At 40.8% G+C, this 22856-nt stretch overlaps 1 protein-coding gene across 1 annotated transcript in view; it reads right to left on the reverse strand.

Annotated features, from left to right (window-relative positions):
• Nucleotides 1-14893, reverse strand: part of FAM184A (family with sequence similarity 184 member A) — a gene marked incomplete at both ends in the record, with an annotated part of 124580 nt that extends 109687 nt beyond the window's left edge. Inside the window, one exon of the mRNA XM_080699748.1 lies at nucleotides 14750-14893. Coding sequence (XP_080555874.1) covers nucleotides 14750-14893 — 144 coding nt within the window. The remainder of the gene's footprint in view (nucleotides 1-14749) is intronic.
• Nucleotides 14894-22856: the final 7963 nt, after the last annotated feature.

Below are 22856 nucleotides of genomic sequence, written 5' to 3' on the forward strand. Positions count from 1 at the left end.
TGGAGACCTAACCCTGAAATCATATCCCCATCAGAAAAGAGAAACTATGCAAAAATACACTTTATTGTCAGAGACCATGTCAACAGAGGATGAACCAAGGAGGCCCGGAGAATGGGCAGGACTTGACATTTATCGCCTACCTCTCTCCTAAATCATCTCATTTGACCTTTACAATTCTGTAAGGTAGGCTTTGTAATTCTCATTTCACAGACGATGCAGGCTCTGAGAGGTTAAGCCATTTTGAAGATCACACACCAGCAAGTGGTGAATTTGAAAGTCACACAGGGACCTGTCTGACTGATCTGTCGGATGGATGCTGACCGAGCCATACTCCCTGTCTATCTGATGGATACTGACTGAGCCATAATCCTGATCTATCAGATGGACGCTGCTGCTTCATTTCCATTTGGCTCTGGGAGTGTGGCTCTCTGGTTTGCCCATGAGAAGTCCAGACCTAGCACAGACACATTAACCCCTGGCGTTACAGAGATCTGCAACCAGAGAATGTGTCAACTGATGTACTGAAACATTATTAAAGAAGTAAAAGGAACCAGCATAGTTTACCTAAGAAAAGCAGATATGTAATTCCTGTCCAAAAAGAATGACATCAAATAGAATAAGCTGCACACGGTGATACACTTAATTGTTTTTAGAATTACAGTCTTGAGGCAGTCATGGTGATGCATGTTTGTAATCATAGGGCTTCAGAAGCTGAAACAGGAGAATCTCAGGTTCTCGGCCAGCCTCAACTACTTAGTGAGGCCCTCTGAACTTAGTGAGACCCTGCTTCAAAGTAAATAATAAAAAAATGGGGCTTGGGGTGTAGCTCAGAGACAGAATGCCACTGGGTTCAATTCACAGGGCCAAAAAATAATAATAATACTGTATTGATAAATATGTTTAATTGGTATGTATGGTTAATATTTTTCATTACATTTTCAAGTCTATTGAATAATGAAAAACTATATCCCCAGATAGAGTAGTAAATTAATAAATACAATGTTTTTCATGGGGAAGAAATTCAACAAATTTATCAAACACATAGACCTATATGTACTTTTTAAGAAATATCTAAGTATATCTTCTTTTATTATTCTGAATAGACCATTAACACACATATGCAGTGACACCCAAGTTCACATCTTCCCCAGAGATTATACCTACTTTGTTTATATAATGTTTCACTAGGTAAAATATCTAAGAGTAAGAAAAGAGTACTATTTAGTATTTTTATCATGAAATGTTTTCTGAAAGAAATAAGATTCTGTTAAGACTGCCTAAGGAGAAACAGGATGAGAAATTAAAATACAGGTATTTATAGGTTGGGCATCTCAAATTCAGAAACCCAAAGTGCTCTCTCCAAAATCTGAAGTGTTTTCAGCACTAATTTGAAAATTCTACACTTGATATCATATATGACAGATCAGACAAAACAAGTGCACTAGAATACTGTAAAAAATTACTCTCTGTGTGTATGAGTTCACTTATTTAATTTTTATAGTACTGGGGATTGAAACCAAGGGCATTCTACCTCTGAGGTATACCTCTAGCCTGATTTTATTTTTAATTTTTAAAATTTTAAAAATTTTTAATTAATTAATTAATTAATTAATTAATTTGGTGGTACTGGGGTTCCTGGAAGCCCTTCTACCTCCGGGCTACACTCCCAGACCTATTTTATACTTTTTTTATTTCTGGAAACAGGATCTCTTAAGCCAGCGCGGCTGGCTTTGAACCTGCGCGATCCTGCTGTCTCCACCTCCCAAGTGCGGGGATTCCAAGCGTGTGCCACCATGCTCGGCTATTTTTTATTTTGAAACAGGGTCTCATTAAGTTGCAGAGGACCTCACAACCTGTGATCCTCCTGTCTCAGCCTCCCAAGTACTGGGCTTAGAAGTGTGCACCACCATGCCCAGCTATGAGTGCACTTAAAATATAAATGAATTTTGTGTTTGGACTTGAGCCTCCATCCCCAAGATATCTATGTGTATATATACAAATATTCCAAAATCTGAAAAAGCCCCAAATTTGAAATACTTTTGGTCCCAAGAATTTCAGATACTCATCCTGTACCTGTAAACACAGACATGTTTGCCAGAATAAGCTAAATTTGCTCAACCAAAAAGGTCAATGTCTAAAATCTGCATATTCAAACATTTCACTTCATGTTCTAAAAAAATGACAAGGTAAATAAAAAAAGAAATTAACAAAATTTATTCAGAAATAAAATACTGTATATATAGGTTTGGTCTAATAGGATTAGTATAAATTTAACCTATGTTCCTACATATGTACTAAAGACCATAATAATCATCAGAGGTGATAAAGAATTCTGGTATAATTTATGAGTAATATGGTTTAAAAGTAACTATCTCATATTAGAAGGTGAGGAATTAATACTAACAGCAACTAAAATAACTCATTCTCTGATCATTTAAAATAAATAGAAATTTATTCTAATATTTTACTAAAATTATCAACTTTACTAAAAATCTATTAGCAATGTAATTTATGGACAAAATGTTTTACTTTTAAACTTCCTTAAACTTTAAAGCTGGTACATATAAATAAAAATAATATATAAGCAATTTAAAAATTCATTAGAAATACTATCTCTTCTGTACTATCTCTTCTGTAATAAATGAGATGGCACATAGTAGTCATGTCTAAAATATCCAAATCCCACACATTTTTGGTCACTAAGTCTTCTGTTTTCCTATCTACTATAGGTCCCTTGGTAGTTTCAGCCTCCATTTATATCTCAAAATTATAGTAGTAAAAGATACAGGACCAAAAAAAAAAAAAGTATACATTTAACTTAACTATTTTTATGCATTCTTTTTAAATTTTGGTAGAAAATAAAGATGTAATCTTTAATGACATAAGCTTGAGTTCTAAAAATGACAGTATTTCATTGGTATAGTTTAATGAAAAGCTAAGAATAAAATATTTTTTTCTAAGATTTACTTTGGTCTCAAATGTTAAGTATACCAAAATACTCACTACAACTGGCAGCCCTCAACTTGAGAAAGTCAGTGTTTCTAAAATTCTTTAATTCTTTTTTTTTTTTTTTTTGGTAGTACTGGGGTTCACCCTTCTACCTCCGGATTACACTCTCAGATCTATTTTATATGTTACTTGGAAACAGGGTCTCTTCCAACTGCACGATCCTCCTGTCTCTGCACGATCCTCCTGTCTCTGCCTCCCAAACGCAGGGATTACAAGCGTGGGCCACCACACCTGGCTTTTGTGTGTGTGTTTGTGTGTGTGTGTGTGTGTTTGCGTGTGTGTGTGTGTGTGTGTGTGTTTTACTGGGGATGGAATCCAGGGGTATTCTACCTCCAAACTATACCCCCAGCCTTATTTTTCATTCTTTATTTTGAAACAGGGATTCACTGAATTGCAAAGGTCCTCACTAAGTAGCTGAGGCTGTCTTTAAACCATGATGCTCCTGTCTCAGCATACCAAATGCTGGGATTGGATTACAAGCGTGCACCACCACACCCAGCTCTAAAATTCATTTTTAAACATTAATTGATTGATAATCACAGAATATTTCCCAGTATAGGTAAAAACACCTAATAAAAAACTGGCAATCTGAAATACTTTAAAGTCCAAAAAATTTATTATTATTATTATTATTATTACTACTACTATTACTATTATTATTATATTTTGTGGTACTGGGGTTCCTGGAAGCCCTTCTGCCTCTGGGCTACACTCCCAGACCTATTTTATACTTTTTTTTTATTTTTGGAAACAGGGTCTACCAAGCCAGCGTGGCTGGCTTTGAACCTGCATAATGCTCCTGTCTGTGCCTCCCAACCGTAGGTATTACAAGCGTGCGCCACTAGGCCCGGCTCAAAACTTTATTTTTCATTTAAAAAAAAATTTTTTTTTTTTTTTTTTTGCAGTACTGAGATGGGACTCAGGGACATTCTATACTGAGTTGTGAAGGGCCTCACTAAGTACCTGAGGCTGTCCCTGATCTGTGATCCTTGGGTCTCCGCCTCCCAAGATGGTGGAGGCATACGTGCACACATCACCCAATTAGCTCACAGAGAAGGTCTTGCTATTTTGTCCAGGCTGACCTTGAACTCTTTAGCTCAAAGGACCTTCCTGCCTCCTCCTCCATAGTGGTTAAAGCCACAGACATGTACTGTTGTGCCTGACTCCAAAACTTTTTGAATGTTAACATGAAAATCAAGGATTTTAAATTAAATTGTAGAACATTTTGGATTTGGGAATTTGGGGTTAGAGATGGTTAGCCAGTAAAGTCAATGCAAAACTTAAATCAATGCAATATTCAAAACTTAAAAAAAAAAAAAAAAAACACTTCTAAAATCTGAAACACTTCTAGCCCCAAGTGTTTGGAATAAGGATTAAGGGCTACTCAACCTGTAATATTTTAAAGGACCAATAAGTTTCTAGCTAAAGCTAAAAAAGCCCCCTATAGCTCAGATGACACTTGAAATATAAAATACAAGCCTGCTAGTAACTTTTCCTCCACACCAAACAACCATTTATAACATTGTTTTACTTTAAAAAAAAAAAAAAAACACCTAAATTCAGTTAGCAATTGTCCCCTGCAGATGTCTGTCTCCAAAAAGGATTATGAAGCACCAATTCTGACACATTTACTTAATGTCCTTTTCATTCATAAGTGGCCTGCAGGATAGAAACTTTCTGTGGTGAAAACCAAGTATGACACTATGAATTTCCATTATTCACATCAATTCCATTTGATGGCATAATATTAACTATTATATATATATATGGTTTTTATTTTTATTTTTTATTTTTTTGGCAGTACTGAGGATGGAACTCAAGGGCATTTCACCTCTGAGCTATACCCCCAGCCCTTTTTTTTTATTCCTTATTTTGAAACAGGCTCTCACTGAATTGCAAAGGGCCTCATTAAGTAGCTGAAGCTGTCCACAAACCGTGATCCCCCTGTCTCAGCCTCCCAAATATTGGGATTACAAGCGTGAACTGCCATGTCCAGCTTAATATAACTATATATCTGGATGCTCATAGTTAGAGTTTTAAAACTCTCAAGACACTGATTAAAAGGGAATAACAGTATTTTGTTCATCCTATTGCCTCTTATTTTCACTTAGAACTAGTTTCTCTTCTCAAATTTGAGAGAGATAAGCCGGGCACTGTAACACATACTTATAATTTCAGTACTTGGAGGCTAAGATAGGATGATCACAGGTTGAGGCCAGACTCAGCAACTTAGCAACACCCTCAGCAACTTAACAAGACTATTTCAAATAAGAAATAAAATAGGGCTGGGAGTGTATCTCAGAGGTAGAATGCCACAGAAAACAGATAAAAATTTTAGAACTATTTATAATTTAATGATTCAGTTAAAATGAACATATTACTTCAAACACATATTTCTACTGGACCTTTGTCCTTAGTACCACTTTTTTTTTTTTTCAGTACCAGAGATGGAACCCGGGACATTACACTTCCAAGCTACACCCCAGCCCTATGTTTTAGTCTTTATTTTTTTAATTTTTGAAACAGGGTCTCACTAAGTTGCAATGGGCATTGCTAAGTAGCTGAGGCTGTCCATGAACTGCGATCCTCTGGTCTCTGCCTCCCAAATGCTGGGATTACAAGCATGCACCACCACAACCAGCTCTTAGTACCACTTTTTAAGACCTTAGCAATTAGAGGAAAGTAAAAGATTTATAAACAAAGAAAAAGAGTAAAATGATAAAACTGGGAAATTTCCAATTTACTGCCCAATAACTTTCATATCAAGCATAGCAGTCTCTAAATAGATGTAATAATTGTAATAATTTTTATGTGTGTGTCTGGAATGACTAAAGTTGTTAATAAAAACATGGAAATATTATGACATTTACCTAAGAACATTTCCTTTAAATGCACATGGGTGCACTCATGGACACACACACACACACACACACACACACACACAAGCAGAAGTCTGTTACAACGTTATCAAGCTATATTTACAAAATATACAATCTATAAACTAGAGAATTTCTACATCTTATGGGAGAGGCTCCTTGGCTTCACTATTATCAAAATGCAGTGATTCTGATGGAAAGCAAAATATGGTTCCAACAGGGAATAACAATAGCTCTGTGACTGCTACCAATAACTAATATGATGAAGGGGCCCAGAGAAGACACCTGCCAGTGCATCAATTCAGAGACATGGGTTCAAGTCATATGCCACCATTGGCTAGTGACAGGCTGTAATCTACAATAAATGTAGGCACTCAATTTCTGTACCGAAAAAGGAGATGAGGCTGGTCAGAATCTAAGGTTGCAGTCAGCTCTAAATCTTTCAACTCTAAAAGCAGACCTTTTTTTTTTTTTAACATTTTCTGGACAATTAACAGGATATCATGATTTTGTGTCCATTAGTAAATACAATAAATTAAGCTAAATCGACTTCCCTCTGACCAAAGGTTGTATCCATGCTACTGCACAGGAGAATGAAAAAGCTGCAATGTAACAAAGGGGAAAAAAGAAGCCGCATTGGGCATGTGCTGTGCTAGTGAAACGCAGCCCATTGTTAGGCTTTATGAGGCCATTCACAACTTTCAAAAACCCACATTGTAACCAAAACCCATATTATTATGCAACAGTATCTAGGTAATTAAAACAAACCAATTAGTGAAAAGTCAGTTTTATTTATTTCTATACAGGATTATTTGAAATTTTAACTGGTTTCAATATTATATAAACATATTCTAGTTTCAAATTTAATAAAAGCAGAGAAAGCATTAAATGATTGATAATAGGACTTTAAAAATTTGCTAAGAAATCAGTATGTCAATTACCTACATTTTGAAATGACAAATAATGCTGATATTTTAGACAAATTATTTAATATTTTTGTATTAAGGAAATGAAAGTATATTATAAAATGTCATAGCTCTTTGAAGCAGTTTAAGGGGCATCCAATAAATATTTGAATATCTAAAAATATTTTAACTCATTAACTCAGAAGAGTAGCAGATATAATTCCTCAAACATACTTTCTCTACTATATAACAAAATTATCTGGTATAACATCATCACTACAACTACCAACACCTTCTTTGATAAATACTTATTTTATACATGTATAATGATTTCACGTCGGGTGTGGTGGCGCATACTTGTAATCCCCGCGCTTGGGAGGCGGAGACGGGGATCACGCAGGTCCGAAATCAGCCATGCTGGCTTAAGAGACCCTGTTTCCAAATAAAATATAAAATAGGTCTCGGAGTGTAGTCCAGTAGAAGGGTTCCATCCCCAGTACCACCAAAAAAAAAAAAAAAAAAAAAAAGATTTCACATAAGGTAAGATGAAATATAAGATACAGTCACTATAGCTGAGGAATAATTAGGTCAAGGAAGAAAGAAATATTTATAAACACAATAAACTGTATTTGCAAATTTCTATTATTAAATATCACATGATCTGGGTGTGGTGAAGCATGCCTGTAATTTTAGTATTTGAGAATTCTAGAGGCTGAGACAGGAAGATCTTAAGTTTAAGATCAGCCTTAGCAGCTTAGCGAGGTTCTCAGCAACGAAGCAGATCCTGTTTCAAAACAAACCAAAACCCCAAAAAGGAGGTGCAGCTCAGAGGTAGAATGTCCCTGAGTTCAATCCCCAATACCAAAAATAAGTAATTATCAAATGAGAAGTATAATCAGTGTTAAAATAATTCAGAGTAAGAAAAGACCAACAAGGACTCGGTTGGTCAGGGCAGTTCCAGAAAGAAGGACCATGAATTGTGCATATAAAAACCAGTATGGAGGATCCTCAGAAGAATGGGAACCTACCATTTGATCTAGCAAAACCACTTCTGGGTATCTACCCAAAGACGAAAGCCAAACAACCAAACTACCAAACTAATTCATGTGTATCTATGTTCAGAGGGGCACAATTCACAATTGCCAAACTATGGAACGAGCCAAGATGTCCATCAACAGATGAATGGATTACAAAGTTATAGAATATGTACACAATGAAATTTAACTTAGCCATAAAGAAGAACAAAATAACATAATTTACAGGAAAATGGATGGAACTGGAAGACTATTATACTAAGTGAACTGAGTAAGTCACAAAAAGTAAGAAATCAAATGCTCTCCCTAGTATGCAGAAGCTAGGGAGAAAAGGGGTCATAGGAGGAACTCCAGACAAAGGAGATTCTATAGATGAGCAAATAAGGTGACCTAACCAAGGGTAATGGGAAGGGGGAAGAGGGAAAATCCCTAATGTACATGATGTACATTCATAAGCATATCAATCACTAAACCAAACATGAGAAGGAGGGAGTGGAGAGGGACTGGGGTGGGAATTGGGGAAGGGCTAAATGAGTGATGTGTACATGTATGCCTCTACCATCTTGTACTGCATTAAAATGTATGACTATAATGCACCAATAATTTTATTTTTTAACTTTATGTCTTTGTAGTTTATTTTTTAATATTTTTATTGGTGCATTTTAATCATACATCACATTGGAATACAAGACTTGAGAGGATATACAAGCACACATCATCCAATCCCCATCCCATCGCCCCCTTGATCCCATGCTTGATTGGTGATTAACTTTGATACATTTGTTTATGTACCTCCTGCATTTTAAAGAGGCTCCATCCTCCCCCATCCCATCCCCTCTGATTGGTCACCTTAATTGCTTCGTTATAGGGCCCTTTCTATAACTCGACCTCCTCCTGTTACCTCTTTCCTCCTAGTTTTTGCTAATTAGCATCTGGTTTTTATTTTCTGTGATATTTCTCTGTGCATGCCGCATTGCAAGTTCCAATCCCATTCTTGATGGCCCCAGTAGTGGCCTGGTCACCCGGAGGACTCTGATCCCAACCTCGCTGACTCCAGTACCGGCCTTGCCTCATGGGAGGCCCTGATTCTGGCCTTGCCGGCACTCGCACTGGCCTAACCCCTCAGCTGGCTCCGATCCTGGCCTCGGTGGCCCCAGCACCAGCCTTGCCTCAAGGCAGGCTCCAATCCCAGCCTCTCTCACCCTGGCACCGGCCTAACCCCTCGGCAGGCTCCTATCCTGGCCTCAGAGGCCCCAGCACCAGCCCTGCCTCAAAGCAGGCTCCAATCCCGGCCTTGCTGGCCCTGGCACCGGCCTAACCCCTCGGCAGGCTCTGATCCTGGCCTAAGAGGCCCCGATCCCGGCCTCGCTGTCACCGGCACCAGCCTAACCCCTCAGCAGGCTCCAATCCCGGCCTCGGAGGCCTCAGTAGTGGCCTTGCCTCATGGCAGGCTCCAATCAATAATTTTATTTTTAAAAAAAGAAGATTAATAAGGCTTCAGCACAGAAAACAAAATTATTTCCTGCCATTTGGAGACTTACACTTTCCCTTATACTCATTATGCTTGTTAGGTGATAAGTGGACAGAGCTATATAAAAAGTACAATCAGCCAAAGAGGCCTTTAATAAGAAACTAACAACAGGATATTATAAAGCAGGTTTCTACTGAGAACCAAAGACAATAGAAATAACATTTCAAAGCTGGTGCCAGAACATTTTTTAAGCTTCAAAGGAGGCAGTCTAAAGAAAAGAAGATTCCACCCCTAAACTGGTGAGATGGGATTTTGGTGGGTTTGTTTGTTTGTTTGTTTGTTTGTTTGTTTGGGTACTGAGGATGGAACCCAGGGCATTCTGCCTCCAAGTGACACCCCAGCCCTATTTTTTTTCTTTATTTTGAGACAGGGTCTCACTGAGTTGCAAAGGGCCTCACTAAGTAGCTGAGGCTTTCCGCAAACCCATGATCCTCCTGTCTCAGCCTCCCTAATGTTGGGATTACAAGCATGCGCCACCACGCCCAGCAAGATGGGATTTCAAGAAGATTACAAGAGCAGGTTCTGGAGATTTCCTTCAGGATTGCTGTGGTAACAAGGACCCATGGCTCACAGGGAGAAAGCAAAAGATATCTGTTCCCCACCCAAAGCCCAGGGGAGAAGGGCTCTGAGGAAACCACTGAGGTGCTTGATTCATGCTCAAGCACTGTCATCAGACCTGCCACCTGCTCATCCCTGAATATCTAAAGGAGGAGAAGCTGGATGTCGATGCATGTGAAAACTAAAGAGACGGCTGAACTGAGACCATTACCAGCTTGTACAGTGGGTGGTCTCTAGGGAGAGAAATAGAGCAAGCTCAGGTGGAGTCACATTGGTCCATCCATGAGGACTACACAGAGGTTCAGTAGACTTTAGCAGAAGGAAAACAGAGGTCTTGTCATAAACAACCAGCCAAATTTAGATGCAGTCTCATTGTAAAGGAACTTAAGGTGAAAATCACAAGCAACTGAGTTGGTAGGTTCAAGATCCACAAGTGAGGAATGAGCTTTAAACATCTGCAGGCTATAAAAGCACTAAAGTCAGTCGCTAGCTTCTTAACTTATCAAGTTTGCTGCTCCTCTTCCTCTTTGCTAGTCCAACTTTGTAGGAATCAGAAACCAAGACTGGCAAGAAAAAGGAAGAAGGGTAGAAAAGCTGGGTCAGAAGAAGTCAATGAAGCCCCCTTCCCCAACTACCACCTCCCCCTTGTAATAGGCAGGAATGGGGGGGGGGAGAAGCTTCACTTTTAATTTAGGTTTGCTCTAGAGTTTTTGTTGGCAATGGACATTTTAAAAGTCAAACTGAAACTTTCCTGACTTAGTTACTGAAGGATGATTTGTATTATCTAAAATAACCAGAAAACCCAAGTTTATTCATGGCAGAGGATGAACCAGTTCACAGAATAAATTGACAGGGACAAAAAAGGGAGGAGGAGAACAAAGTAAAAGTAACAGAAAGAAGTCTGTCTTATAATTATATCCCAGCACATCTTTTCTGCTTTTCAACCTAATGCATTAAAAAGTCAATACAGGGAAACATGGTCTTATGAAACTGAATCCATCCAGCTTCCTGGCCTTACTGAAATGGTTCATCCATTAATAATTCCAGAAATGTGCCACATGAGAATATTAATTCAAGAACCTAATATTAATTCTTAAAGCTTGACATGAGCCACCTAAATATGCTAGACTTTCCTTAAAGGCAGAGAAGTGTCTTACTTCCTGCTGCATCTCTAACAATTTGCCACAGTCCCTCTTACATAAAAGCATACTTGAAGAAAGGCTCCTTTCCACTAGAAGGCTGCTTGCTCCCTTAGGAAACAGAATCTGAGTAAATATGCATACAGCTGAAACTTTTTCATTAGTTAAAAATGTATTAAGCCAGCTGGGCATGGTGGCACACACTTGTAATCCCAGCACCTGGGAGGCTGCACAGGAGTATTACGGTTCACAGAAATCCTCAGCTACTTGGTGAGGCTCTTTGCAACTCAGTGAGAACCTGTTTCAAAATAAAGAATAAAAAATAGGGCTGGGGGTGTAGCTTGGAGGTAGAATGCCCCTGGGTTCCATCCCCAGTACCACATATATCTATTTATATAATATATATTTATATATTATACAAATATATTATATACATTATATATATTACATATTAAGCTTTATTATATGCAACATGGTGTAGATAACTTTTACCCCTCTCCTTTTATAGCCAGCCAGATCTCTGAAACATGCCTTTCAGTACTGTACTACAAAGTACAGAAGAAACCTTTGAACTTTGATATTCAAATAGAAAAAATAATTACTACATCAATTTTTACAGAGCTTAGCAGGAAATCCTCAAAATAAACACAATATATATAATGCTACTGAAAGGAGAATTTTTAAAGAAAAGTATTTTTAAATATACTGACAATATTTACTAATACTCTATTGGTATACAATATATATTTTCAGTGACAGCCTTATGTAAGAGCCTACAGTGTGCCACTACAATGCTCTATGGTAGACATTATCATCTCTATGCTAAAGATCAGGCAACTGAGGTTCAGAGTTTAGTGATGTGCTCAATTTCACACTACTAGTAAGTGGTAGTTCCCAAGGTTAAGTTCTTAATTATACTGCTACTATAAAGCCAAAGAGTGATTTCTACTAATGCATTTTTTAAAAAAAAATCCCTTTTGACAGTTACTTTTATAATATCTAATTGAAAGTTAAATAATTATCAAGCTCCAACCATAATTCTATTTAATATCTTTGCTGGTATTAATTTATTAGTAGTTTCCATGAGTAAAAACTTTATATGGCAGATGCTACTAAAATTTCTAACTGACTAAACACACACACACCTCATGATGTCATGTTTTATAGTATTACAATGAGCATATATGACTACACAATTTGCCAATTTTCAAACGGTACATAAGGGAAGCAGGTCTTACTGTATGTTTTCAGAAACTGAAAGGAAGTAGCTGCATCAGAGTCCTATTAAGATTGTTTAATTCTCAAGCATTATCTTAGTAAATATTAATGCAAGAGACAGGGTGGGAGAACCCCTAGATGTTTCAGTACACCTCAATGGTAATCACCCCTTAACTGGCATATTTTGCACCCGCTCCCCTGGCCCACCCTCCCCCCGGGGAACTTTTGGTAATGTCTGCAGGCATGTTCATGTCACAGCAATAGAAAGGGGGTACGGTGGTGGTGCAGCGAGGTACCACTGATGAGTGCAGGGATGCTGCTGCTAACCACCCTACGGTGCACAAGGCAGGCCACCAACGGGGAATCATCCAATGCAAATGTCAACAGTACCCCGCCACCGAGAAACCCTAGTGTAACAGATTAAATGTCTGAGAGCTGAGATGCAGGCGGGTGGTGACAGTGTTTAGAAACTGTAACTACAAACACTAAATCAGAGTCCAAGCAACCCTCTGCAAAGATCAGGTGCAGCACTCGGCGGTGACCAGTGGTGACAGACGCACTGGCACAGAAGCACCCGCTCCCATTAGATCTGAGGAGGACTGAATAAAGAGAAAATGTGATATCAGAGTCCACTCAATATCCTACCTTCACCAGCGGTGCTGAATTGCTTTTTTTTCTAATAAAAGAACAGGAAATTGAAATGTGTAAGTCGAAAGAAAAAAAGTTTACTGAAGAGAAACAGCTCTTATTAAACAGTACACAGTCCTGCTACCAATTTATGGTTTCTATTACTTAGAGCCAGGCTCTGGAGAACTACAATCTAAAATAAGAACAATGGAGGCCATGAATGCATCCTAAGAAAAAATCTAAAATAAATAAATATGCATGTGCTTCACTGTGGACATCCATCGGTATTCTGAAGATCACACACTACTGCGGAGGCCCGACTTTTAGCCTCCAGCTGTGTGGATGCTGCCGATATTCTGTTATCTTTTCTTCTTAGGCCTTTCTCTGAATTTGGGGACCCTCTGTCACAAGAAAGAGAAAAGAGTAAAAACTTGACCATAGCAGCCTTTAAGACCATGCTGCCTTGCTCTGCGTGGTTACGTCTTACTGTTGTAAGCCTGCACTTTTCTTTTTCACCTCCATCTGTCCCCTTATTCTTCAGTCCTCTGTTGTTATTTTTCTTTCTACCTTCAATAACATTTCTCCAAATAAAATATTTTTTCTTCTTTCCACTCCTTTTTCATTCCCATTTCCTTTCTTCTCCCTCTTCCAATTCTAATGTCTTAGTGTGCTCTCTCCAGAAGCCCAAGGAAAGCCTGGCATGGTGGCACACACGTGTAATTCTAGTACTTGGGAGGCTCAGACAGGAGGATGGCAGGTTCAAGCCCCGCCTCAGCAACTTAATGAGTCCTTGTTTCAGAATAACAAATAAAGAGGCGGGGGTGGTGGGGCACACTTGTAATCCCAGCATTCGGGAGGCTGAGACAGGAGGGTCACAGTTTGTGGCCAGCCTCAGCTACTTAGTGAGGCCCTCTGCAACTCAGTGAGACCCTGTTTCAAAATAAAGAATAAAAATAGGGCTGGGGGTGTAGCTAGGAGGTAGAATGCCCCTGGGTTCCATCCCCAGTACCGCAAAAATAAATAAATAAATAAATTAATTAATTAATTAATTAACAAGGCTGGGAGGTGTAGCTAGGTGGTAGAATGCTCCTGAGTTCAATGCTCAAACACACAAGCAGAAGCCAACTAAAAGTGGAATGTGGATTATACTGGAGAATTGTGGAGTTGAGTCAGACTTCAGAGGGTATCTGGTAGTAAACCCCAACGCTGAGTTCTTTTAGGCATTCCAACACTCCTATGAGGTGGTTATTACTTCTATTAACTTTCAGGAACTACAAATCACTTCTTCTCTCTTAATGTGTATTACAAAATTGCCAGTAAGGCCTAAACAGAGCAGTATAATTGACCAGAACTGACACCAACTTTCTTATTATCACCAAAATTAGAAAAAGAGCTCACTAACTTAGGTAGCATTCCGCACTACAGTTGGTCGAATATGCCGGCGATGTGCTCTTTGAAAAGTATGTTTTGCTGAGCTGAAACACTTAACTAAAAGCAGACACTGTGTGAATGAATCATCTAATAAGCCTTGTTTAATATTTTGTCAGGATAAAGAATGACTCATTAAGTTTCCCAAATGGCTCGCGAGGTATCTTTTACCCTCCTACACTCCAAGGAATAATCTCAGAAAGTTCGTCCCCCCTCAAGTGCGCCAACAACACCCCGATTAGCTCGGAGGACTCGGGGTCACGCTGGGTAAACACGGCACTGACCCTCCCACCGCACTGTAGCGCGGTGGCCCTGACGGGCGCGCGGGAGCCACAGTAAAGGATGGACTGTCGAGGGAGAGTCAGCCTCAGTTTGTTGGTTCTCCCGTCCCCGCAGGGCGGGCGCGGGGCCCGGCGGGCCTCACCTTGGTCAGCTGGGCGATCTTCTTGCTCATCTTCAGGTGCATGTCCTGGCTGTAGTCCACGCCGAGCCCGGCCGGCGAGGGCGCGAATTTGGCCGCCGAGCCGCCGTGATACTGCTGCTGCCAGCTCATGCCCGGGGTCGCCATCTTCGACAGACCCCGGCCGGGCGCGGGTCCCGGGCGACGCGGGCTGCGGGGTGACCGAGGGGCCCGGCCCCCGCCCCCGCCGCGTCCCGCTCACAGGCGGCGACCTGCTCCCCGCGCAGCCCGCCCGCACCGGGACGCGGGAGGCCGCCGGCCGCCCGAGCAGGAGGCGGGCGGGCTGCGGGAGGCGGGACGCGGAGGACCGGGCGGGCGGGGGCCGTTGCCAGGCGCGCGGCCGCCGAGCGCGGGCTCACGTCATTTCCCCGCAGCCAAGCCCCGCCCCGCAGCCCGCAACCCGCAGCCCCAGCTCCCAGCCCGCAGCCCCCAGTCCCGCAGCCCCGCAGCCCCCAGACCCAGCCCCGCAGCCCGCAGCTCTCCAACCCATCCTGCAGCCCCGCACAAACCCCAGCCCGCAGCCCCCAGTCCTGCAGCCCTCTAGCCCGCAGCCCCTAGCCTCGCAGCTCCCCAGCCCGCAGCTCTCCAGCCTGCAGCCCCGCAGCTACCCAGGCCTGCAGCCCCTTAGCCTCTCAGCCCCACAGCCCCCAGTCCTGCAGCCCCCCAGCCCCGCAGCCCCCAAGTCCCGCAGCTATTCAGCCCTGCAGCCCCCAGCCCGAAGCTACCTAACCCCACAGCTCCCCAGCCCCGCAGCCCACCAGTCCTGCATCCTAGCAGCTCCCCAGCCCCACAGCCCTCCAGCCCCGCAGGCCCTGCAGCCCCCCCCCCACTTCGCAGCCCCTCAGTTCCTCAAGCCTGCAGCCCCCCCCCAGCTCGCAGCCCCTCAAACCAGGCAGTCCCCCAGTCCCGCAGCCCCATCTTCCCAGCCCCGAAATCCCCCAGGTCTCCAGGCCCCTAAGTCCGTGCACGCAAGGGTGCACCCCCTGTATCCCTAGGCCCATATGCTGAGCTTCCGCCTATGTAAAATATTCGACCCAGAAAATGGGCCTTGGTCCCCCTAGCCTAGTATCCTCTTGTGTACAGAGCTCCCAAGAAGTGGATCTTCCCCAAGAAGCGTCTCAAGCTCATTTTCAGCTCCCTGACTAATTCCCTTACCAGAGACTTCCATTGGGAATAACTGGGAATCTAGTAATACCTGCCTTGATCCTTCCTTCCAAACTCAAACAAGTATTATTACTAACCGTGTCTTGGGCTGACCTGGGTACCAGGCCACAGTCCTTCAATCAATGCCTAGCCTACCTGTGCGGAGGGAGCACACCTCTCCAGTCAATTGCCCCTGCTTTTTCCTAGTCTAATGGAGCCTAAAGCAATTATATTTGGAGTCTAGTTGGCTGGAAATCAGCGAGAATAGGATTGGAGTGGAAGTAAAAGGGAAAACGAAAGATGGAACAAGAAGCCGGCTCCTTACAGATGTGAGATTGAGCCAAAGGTGTCATTACTTGCACTTTTCGCCTTCCTGAATGTGTCGCTACTGATTGTCCCTTAACATCTCTCCTCATCTCTCCTCCTGCAGATCAAATGACTTAAAAAAAAAAAAAAAACCTTTCATCCTGTGTCGAAGTAAATGAGTCATTTTAGGGTAATGTGAATACAAACTTTACAAAGTGGAATTATATCCATTTTTTTTCAAGAGCCTAAACTCCATGCAGTTTTGCAGAACCAAATTCCCCCACTTTATGTAATTTCTCATTAACATGAAAATAATCACCATAAATCTGATAATTTTAACAAATTATGGTGAAGGCCGAGTTATTATAAAGTTTCTGAATGTGGCAAAATTTTAAACATTGTAAAGTTTCTGAATGTGGCAAAAATTTAAACAAGTTGAAGACTAAATAGGATCCTGAAATGCTTACAGATCTTTTGTAATTTCAGAAGACTGAGGTTGGCTTCATCTTTATCTAGATGCTGGGTACAAGGCCCTCTATAATAGACCTTCCAGAAAATAAGTTGTCATGGAATAGATGACATGCAAAATATCATGCAAATTTTGCTCCTTTCTTAAGCACTAAAGATTAAATGAAATTAGGGAAAATTAGGAATCAGTGTTATTCCATCAAATTCTAGGCAAGAAAGGTCCACAATTATTTTAGAACTCTTATGTCCTTTAAATTCCAAGCAGAAATGTAAGTTCAAAAGGTTCACTTACATTTCACTAAATTTGTATAGCCAAGTCTTGCTGGGACAAAGAAGGTGTTTTTGTTTTGGCCACTGTGAAATCATGGGAAGATCATAGGACTCGAAAGAGACCTGTGCATCACCTCGGCTGAGTCACTGAACCTCAAATACTTCCTCTGAAAAGAGACAGTGTTATCAGACAGTGTTATCACTTCCAGCTCTGACTTGGAAGTGAGAGGTGGTGGCCCTGGTCCACTGGTAATTCACTCTGAATCACATCACATGAGTTTCTGCCACCACAATGTGGTATAGCCTAAAAGGACGCTTTTTCTAAATTCCATGCTCAAAAGACACCCACTTCCATCCTAGGAATTTAGTGTTTTTGTCTAACTGCAAATGGAAAAATATGGCATTTGATATAGAATTCTATTTAGTTGTAAATGATACATAGAAGAATGAGAGTTCTATAATACATCTATAACCTCATTATCTAGAAACTCACTTTAAAAGAATCCAATAAACTGTGCGTGATGACGCACGCTTGTAATCCCAGTACTTGGGAGGCTGAGACGGGAGAATCGCAGGTTCACAGCCAGCCTCAGCTACTTAGGCCCTCTGCAACTTGGTGAGACCCTGTTTCAAAAAAAAGAATTAAAAAATCAGGCTAGGGGTGTAACTGGGAGATAGAATGCCCCTGGGTTCAATACCAACAGCACAAAAAAGGAAAAAAGAAATCCAGTGTAAAAAAGAGCTGGTGTAGTGGTGCATGCCTGTAATCCCAGTACTTGGCAGCTTGAAAAAGGAGGATCACAGGTTCAAGGACAGTCTTAGCAAGTAGTGAGACTCTCATCAACCTAGTAAGACTGTTTCCAAACAAAAAATTAAATATATCTGGGGGTGTAGCTCAGAGGTAGAATGTCCCTGGGTCTCTCTCTCACACACACACACACACACACACACACACACACACACACACACAGAGAGAGAGAGAGAGAGAGAGTAAAGATAATGTACAATAGGAGATAAGTTAGTTAAGCAAGAAGTCTTTAGTCCCTGTTTGCATCTTGAGACTGTTTATATAGACATATTTATTGCATGCTTACTGAGTTTCAGGCACTGAGGCTCCCGTGATGACTAAAAATCAGTTTCTGTCCTGAAATAGGTAACAGTTACCAGTCTAGTGAGAAGACAGACAAGTAAAGTAAAAAGTGCAACCTAGAGAGGTTAAGTGTGACAGGAACTCCAGGAGGGACACTTCACCTAGGCCTGGGGATGTCAGAGAAGGCTTCACACACACAAAGGTGGTGGTCGAATGGGCTCCTGAAGGGTGAGTTTTTCAGATAGAGAGGAGATGGCGGGCTACATGCTCCGAGAGGAGCAGGGGCAGAGTCGTAGCGATGAGAGCATGGTCTATTTAGGGAACAGTAAGTGGTACAATCTGGCTAGAGCAGAGCTTGAGTGGGATGTGAGAACATGAGGTAGAGCAGGTATCGATCGAGATTGCTCATAGAGGGCGGGGGTGTAGCTCAGAGGCAGAGTGCTTGCCCAACATGCGTGAGGTCCTGGGTTTAATCCCTCCTGCTGCAAATAATAATAATGATGATAATGATAGTAATAATCACAGAATGGGAAGTTTATATGCCCAGAAAGGGGAATTGGGAACTAACGTATCGTGAAGGCAATCATGAAATGCTGAGGGACCTTCAGCAAGCATATAAAATAATGCCATTTTAGCTATGGAATTCTAGTAGCCGAGGGACCACAGGGGCTCAGATCCTCATCTGAGAGTCACTATGTTGGCCCTTATTCTATGCTTGTCTTCTCCACTAGACTGCTGACTTTTTCAGGACAGAAACGGTTCTTAGAGTCCTCACAAGAACCTTAGCATCTGCAACTCAGTAAGGCTGTTGCCCTTATTCAGGGGAGTGACAGTGAGCTGCTGACCTTAAGCATAGCAGTGAGAACAGAGAGAAAGGGGAGTATGTGAAACATTTATAAAGCAAAAAATAAAATAAAATAAAACACTGGATATTGAGGATGAGGATGAGGATGAGGGGGCAGACTAGGGACCCACCTTACATAGGGACTAAAGGAGGGCCTAATCTAGTCTTTTAGGGCAGAACATGTTAACACATAAGATGGCTGTAGAACATCTATGTGGAGATGTTCAGTGCTAATTGAATATAAAATAGAAGACATAATACAGTAAGCAAACTAGAATGCAAGAGGTAAAGCTAAATAATGCTTCCAAGAGGAGACCAGAAGCCACAGGTAAGTGAAAAGATGCATTAGTCTATATAGATGATATGGTTTGGATAAGTGTTCCCCGAAAATATCTGTGCGTTAAAGCCTCAATCCTTAGGGTGGTGCTGTTGGGAGGCAGGGGAACCGCTATGAGGTTGGGTCTAATGGGCTTCCTAGATTATCAGGAGCATGCTCTCAAAAGGGAATTGTGGGACCATGCCTCTTCCTTTTTCTTCCTTTTCTTCCTAGCCATGAGGTAAGCAACCTGATCCACCACACACTCCCACCATTGCCATTTGGCACACCCCCAGAGGTACAAAACAATGGGGCTGCAGATCTTGAACTGTAACCTCCAAACTCAAGAGCCAAAACAATCCATGTCTCTAAGTTATTTATTCTGATATTTGTTATACTGATGTAAAGCCAACACAGTAGTTATCACCTATAACATTCTAGACCTTCTCTCTAAGGAGAAATCACAACCAATGGATGGAAGCATTAAGCCCAAGGGAATAATACCCAAGAAATGTGTTCATAGCAATGCACACCTTGGCCCAGCAGGGTGGTGGCAGGTACAGAGGAGCAGTCAATGGAAGCAGGTAGGAAGTAAAATGAATGATGAAACCATGGAGTTGGCATGGAACTTCAAGTCTAACTTATTATTCTGTATATATTGAAGGTCAGAGGTTGAGTTGCCCAGATTTTCAAAATCATTTATTAATAGAGAAATTTGACCTAGATATCTAAACCTCAATTCTTTCCTATCTACTAAATACTAGTTTAAGAATACATGAGAAACTTGGTTCTGATATTCTTTTGTATGTGAGTAGGTACTGGGAATTGAACACAGGAGTTTTCTACATCTGAGCTAAACTACACCCCTTTTTAAATTTTTTTGAAACAGGGTCTTTTTTTTGGAGGGGGGTGGTACTTGGGTTCCTTGAAGCCCTTTTACTTCCGGGCTACACTCCCAGACCGATTTTTATATTTTTATTTAGAAACAGGGTTTCTGAAGCCTGCGTGGCTGGCTTCGAACCTGAACGGTCCTCCTGTCTCCACCTCTCAAGCCCAGGAATTACAAGCATGCGCCACCACACCCTGCAAAACAGGGTCTTTCTGTTACTAAACACTGACCTTGAACATGTGATTCTCCCAAGTACTAGGATTACAGACACAAAACACTGCACCTGACTCTGTTTTGATATTCTTTCTCTAGAAAAGGATCCTCCTAAATCTTCTATATACTAGCATTTCAATTATGATTTATATATGCTTTCTGAGTTGCTAAAAATAAAGGAAAGGAGAAGAAAGTGGTGATGGTAGCTTCAAAGACTGATAAATGATGAAGCAGATGAAGCTCACGTGACTATGCAGGAGGGGTCCTAGCAAGTGATGACATAATTATAAAATTATGTAAAAATTTACAGAGGTAACATTTTTATATCTTTTTAATGTCATAACCCCTAATTTATATATAGTTCAGACTTCCAAGAACATAGGTTGACCCCAGGCAATAACATCTAACATTAAGAATTAAAATTAGGATGGAAATGTGTGCTTAAAAGTTAGTGGACTCACCAGGCATGGTGTCACAGACCAGTAGACCCAGCTACTTGAGAGGCTGAGGCAGAAGGATCGCTTGAGCCCAGAAGTTCAAGACTAGCCCAGGAAACATGGTAAGACCCTGTCTCAGAGAAGGAAGGAAGGAAGAAGGGAAGGAGGGGGAAAGGAAGAGAAAAAGGAAAAGAGTTGGCTACAAAAAGCAAAGGCAACAAAATACATAAATTGGGCTTTATCAAAATAAAAAAGTTCATGCTTCAAAGGACATTAACAAGAGTGAAAAGGTAACATCCCAAACATGAGAAAATATTTGCAAATCATATATTTGATAAAGAATTCATATTGAGAAAACATATAGAATTCCTAAAATTCAACAACAGAACATAAACAGCCTGATTAAAAAGGGAATTTGGTCCTTAAAGTGGTACTTTTGGAATCAATGGAACCTATATGAGGTGGCACCTAGTGGGAATTCCCTAGGGCATGCTTCTAAAGGGAATTGTGAGACTAAAGAGTTGGTTTTTTTTTTTTTTTTTTTCAGTACTGGGGATTGAACCCAGGGGCATTGTACCTCCGAGCTACACCCCCAGCCCTATTTTTTTTGTCTTTTTTAATTTTTGAAACAGATTCTGAGTTGTGAAGGGCCTCACTAAGTAATTGAGGCTGTTCGTGAACCATGATCCTGTAGTCTTAGCTTCCTGAATGCTAGGATTACAAATGTGTGCCACCATCCCTGGCTCAAGAATATGAATAGACATTTTTCTAAAGAAGATATACAAATGACCAATAACCATGTATAGAGATGATCAACATCAGGAGCCATTACAGAAATGCAAATCAAAGCCACAATGAGAGCTGAGCATAGTAGCATACACTTGCAATCCCAATTCTTGGGAAGCTGAGACAGGAGGATCATTGGTTCAAGGCCAGCCTCAGCTAATTATCAAGATCTTTATCAATTTAACAAGACCTTGTTTCAAAATAAAAAATAATAAGGACTGCTCAAAGGCAGAATGCCCCCAGGTTCAATTTCTAGTACCAATTAATAAATAAACAAAATCTATAATTAGATGCCACTTTATACCCATTAGGATAGCTCTTATCAAAAACAAAACAAACCAGCTCAAACCAGGAAATAACAAGTGCTCTGTAGATAAACTGGGGCCCTCTTGCATCCTGGTTAGAATGTAAAAGGAAACAGCCACCGTGAAAAACAATATGGTTGTTCCTCAGATCAACCTGGGATTATAGTATGCTACCAATTCCACTTCTAAATATATACCCCAAATAATTGAAAGAAGTCAAAGACATGTGTGCATCAGTATCACAGAAGCCAAACCATGGAAGCAAACAAGTGTCTACTGATAGATTAATGGATGAAAAGAATATAGTTTGTACAATGGAACCTTTATTCAGCCTCACAGGCTGATGTATACTATGGGGTGAACTTTAAAGACATTACAATAAATTAAGTAAGCTAGTCACAAAAGTACAAATACTGTATCATTGCATTTATCTGAGGTATTCAGAGCTGTCAGTTTCATAGAGATAGGAAGTAGAATGGTGGTTGTCTAGGGCTGGATGGCGTGGGAATGGGGAGTTAGTGATTAACAGGTCTAAAGATTCAGTTTGGGCAGAAGAAAATGTTTTGGAGATGAATGGTGGTGATGGTTGCATAGTAAAGTGGATATCTTAATGTACTAAATTATACATTTAAATATGATTAAAATTATAAATTGTATATTAGATATATTTTCCACAATAAATAATTGGACACTACAGCTTTCTTTGATGAAAGACATCCTTTTATTCCAAAATATCCTCTATTCAAGAAACTAGACAATCAGAAAATGCTGCTCCATCAGCCAACAAGAACCTATTTGCTGCTACCTTTATGGAGGTGAAATAGTCATTTCCTACCTGAGGTTGTGGTTAGCTAATGAGGATATCTGAATATAGGTTTGGTTTTTTGGGTTTTGTTTTTTTTTTTTTTTTTTTGTCTTTTTTGCAGTACTGGGGATGGAACTCAGGGACATTCTACCTTCGAGCTTATACCCTCAGCCCTATTTTTTTTATTCTTTATTTTGAA

Source organism: Muscardinus avellanarius (genome assembly GCF_963383645.1).
Source record: "Muscardinus avellanarius genome assembly, chromosome: 8".
NCBI lineage: Eukaryota > Metazoa > Chordata > Mammalia > Rodentia > Gliridae > Muscardinus > Muscardinus avellanarius.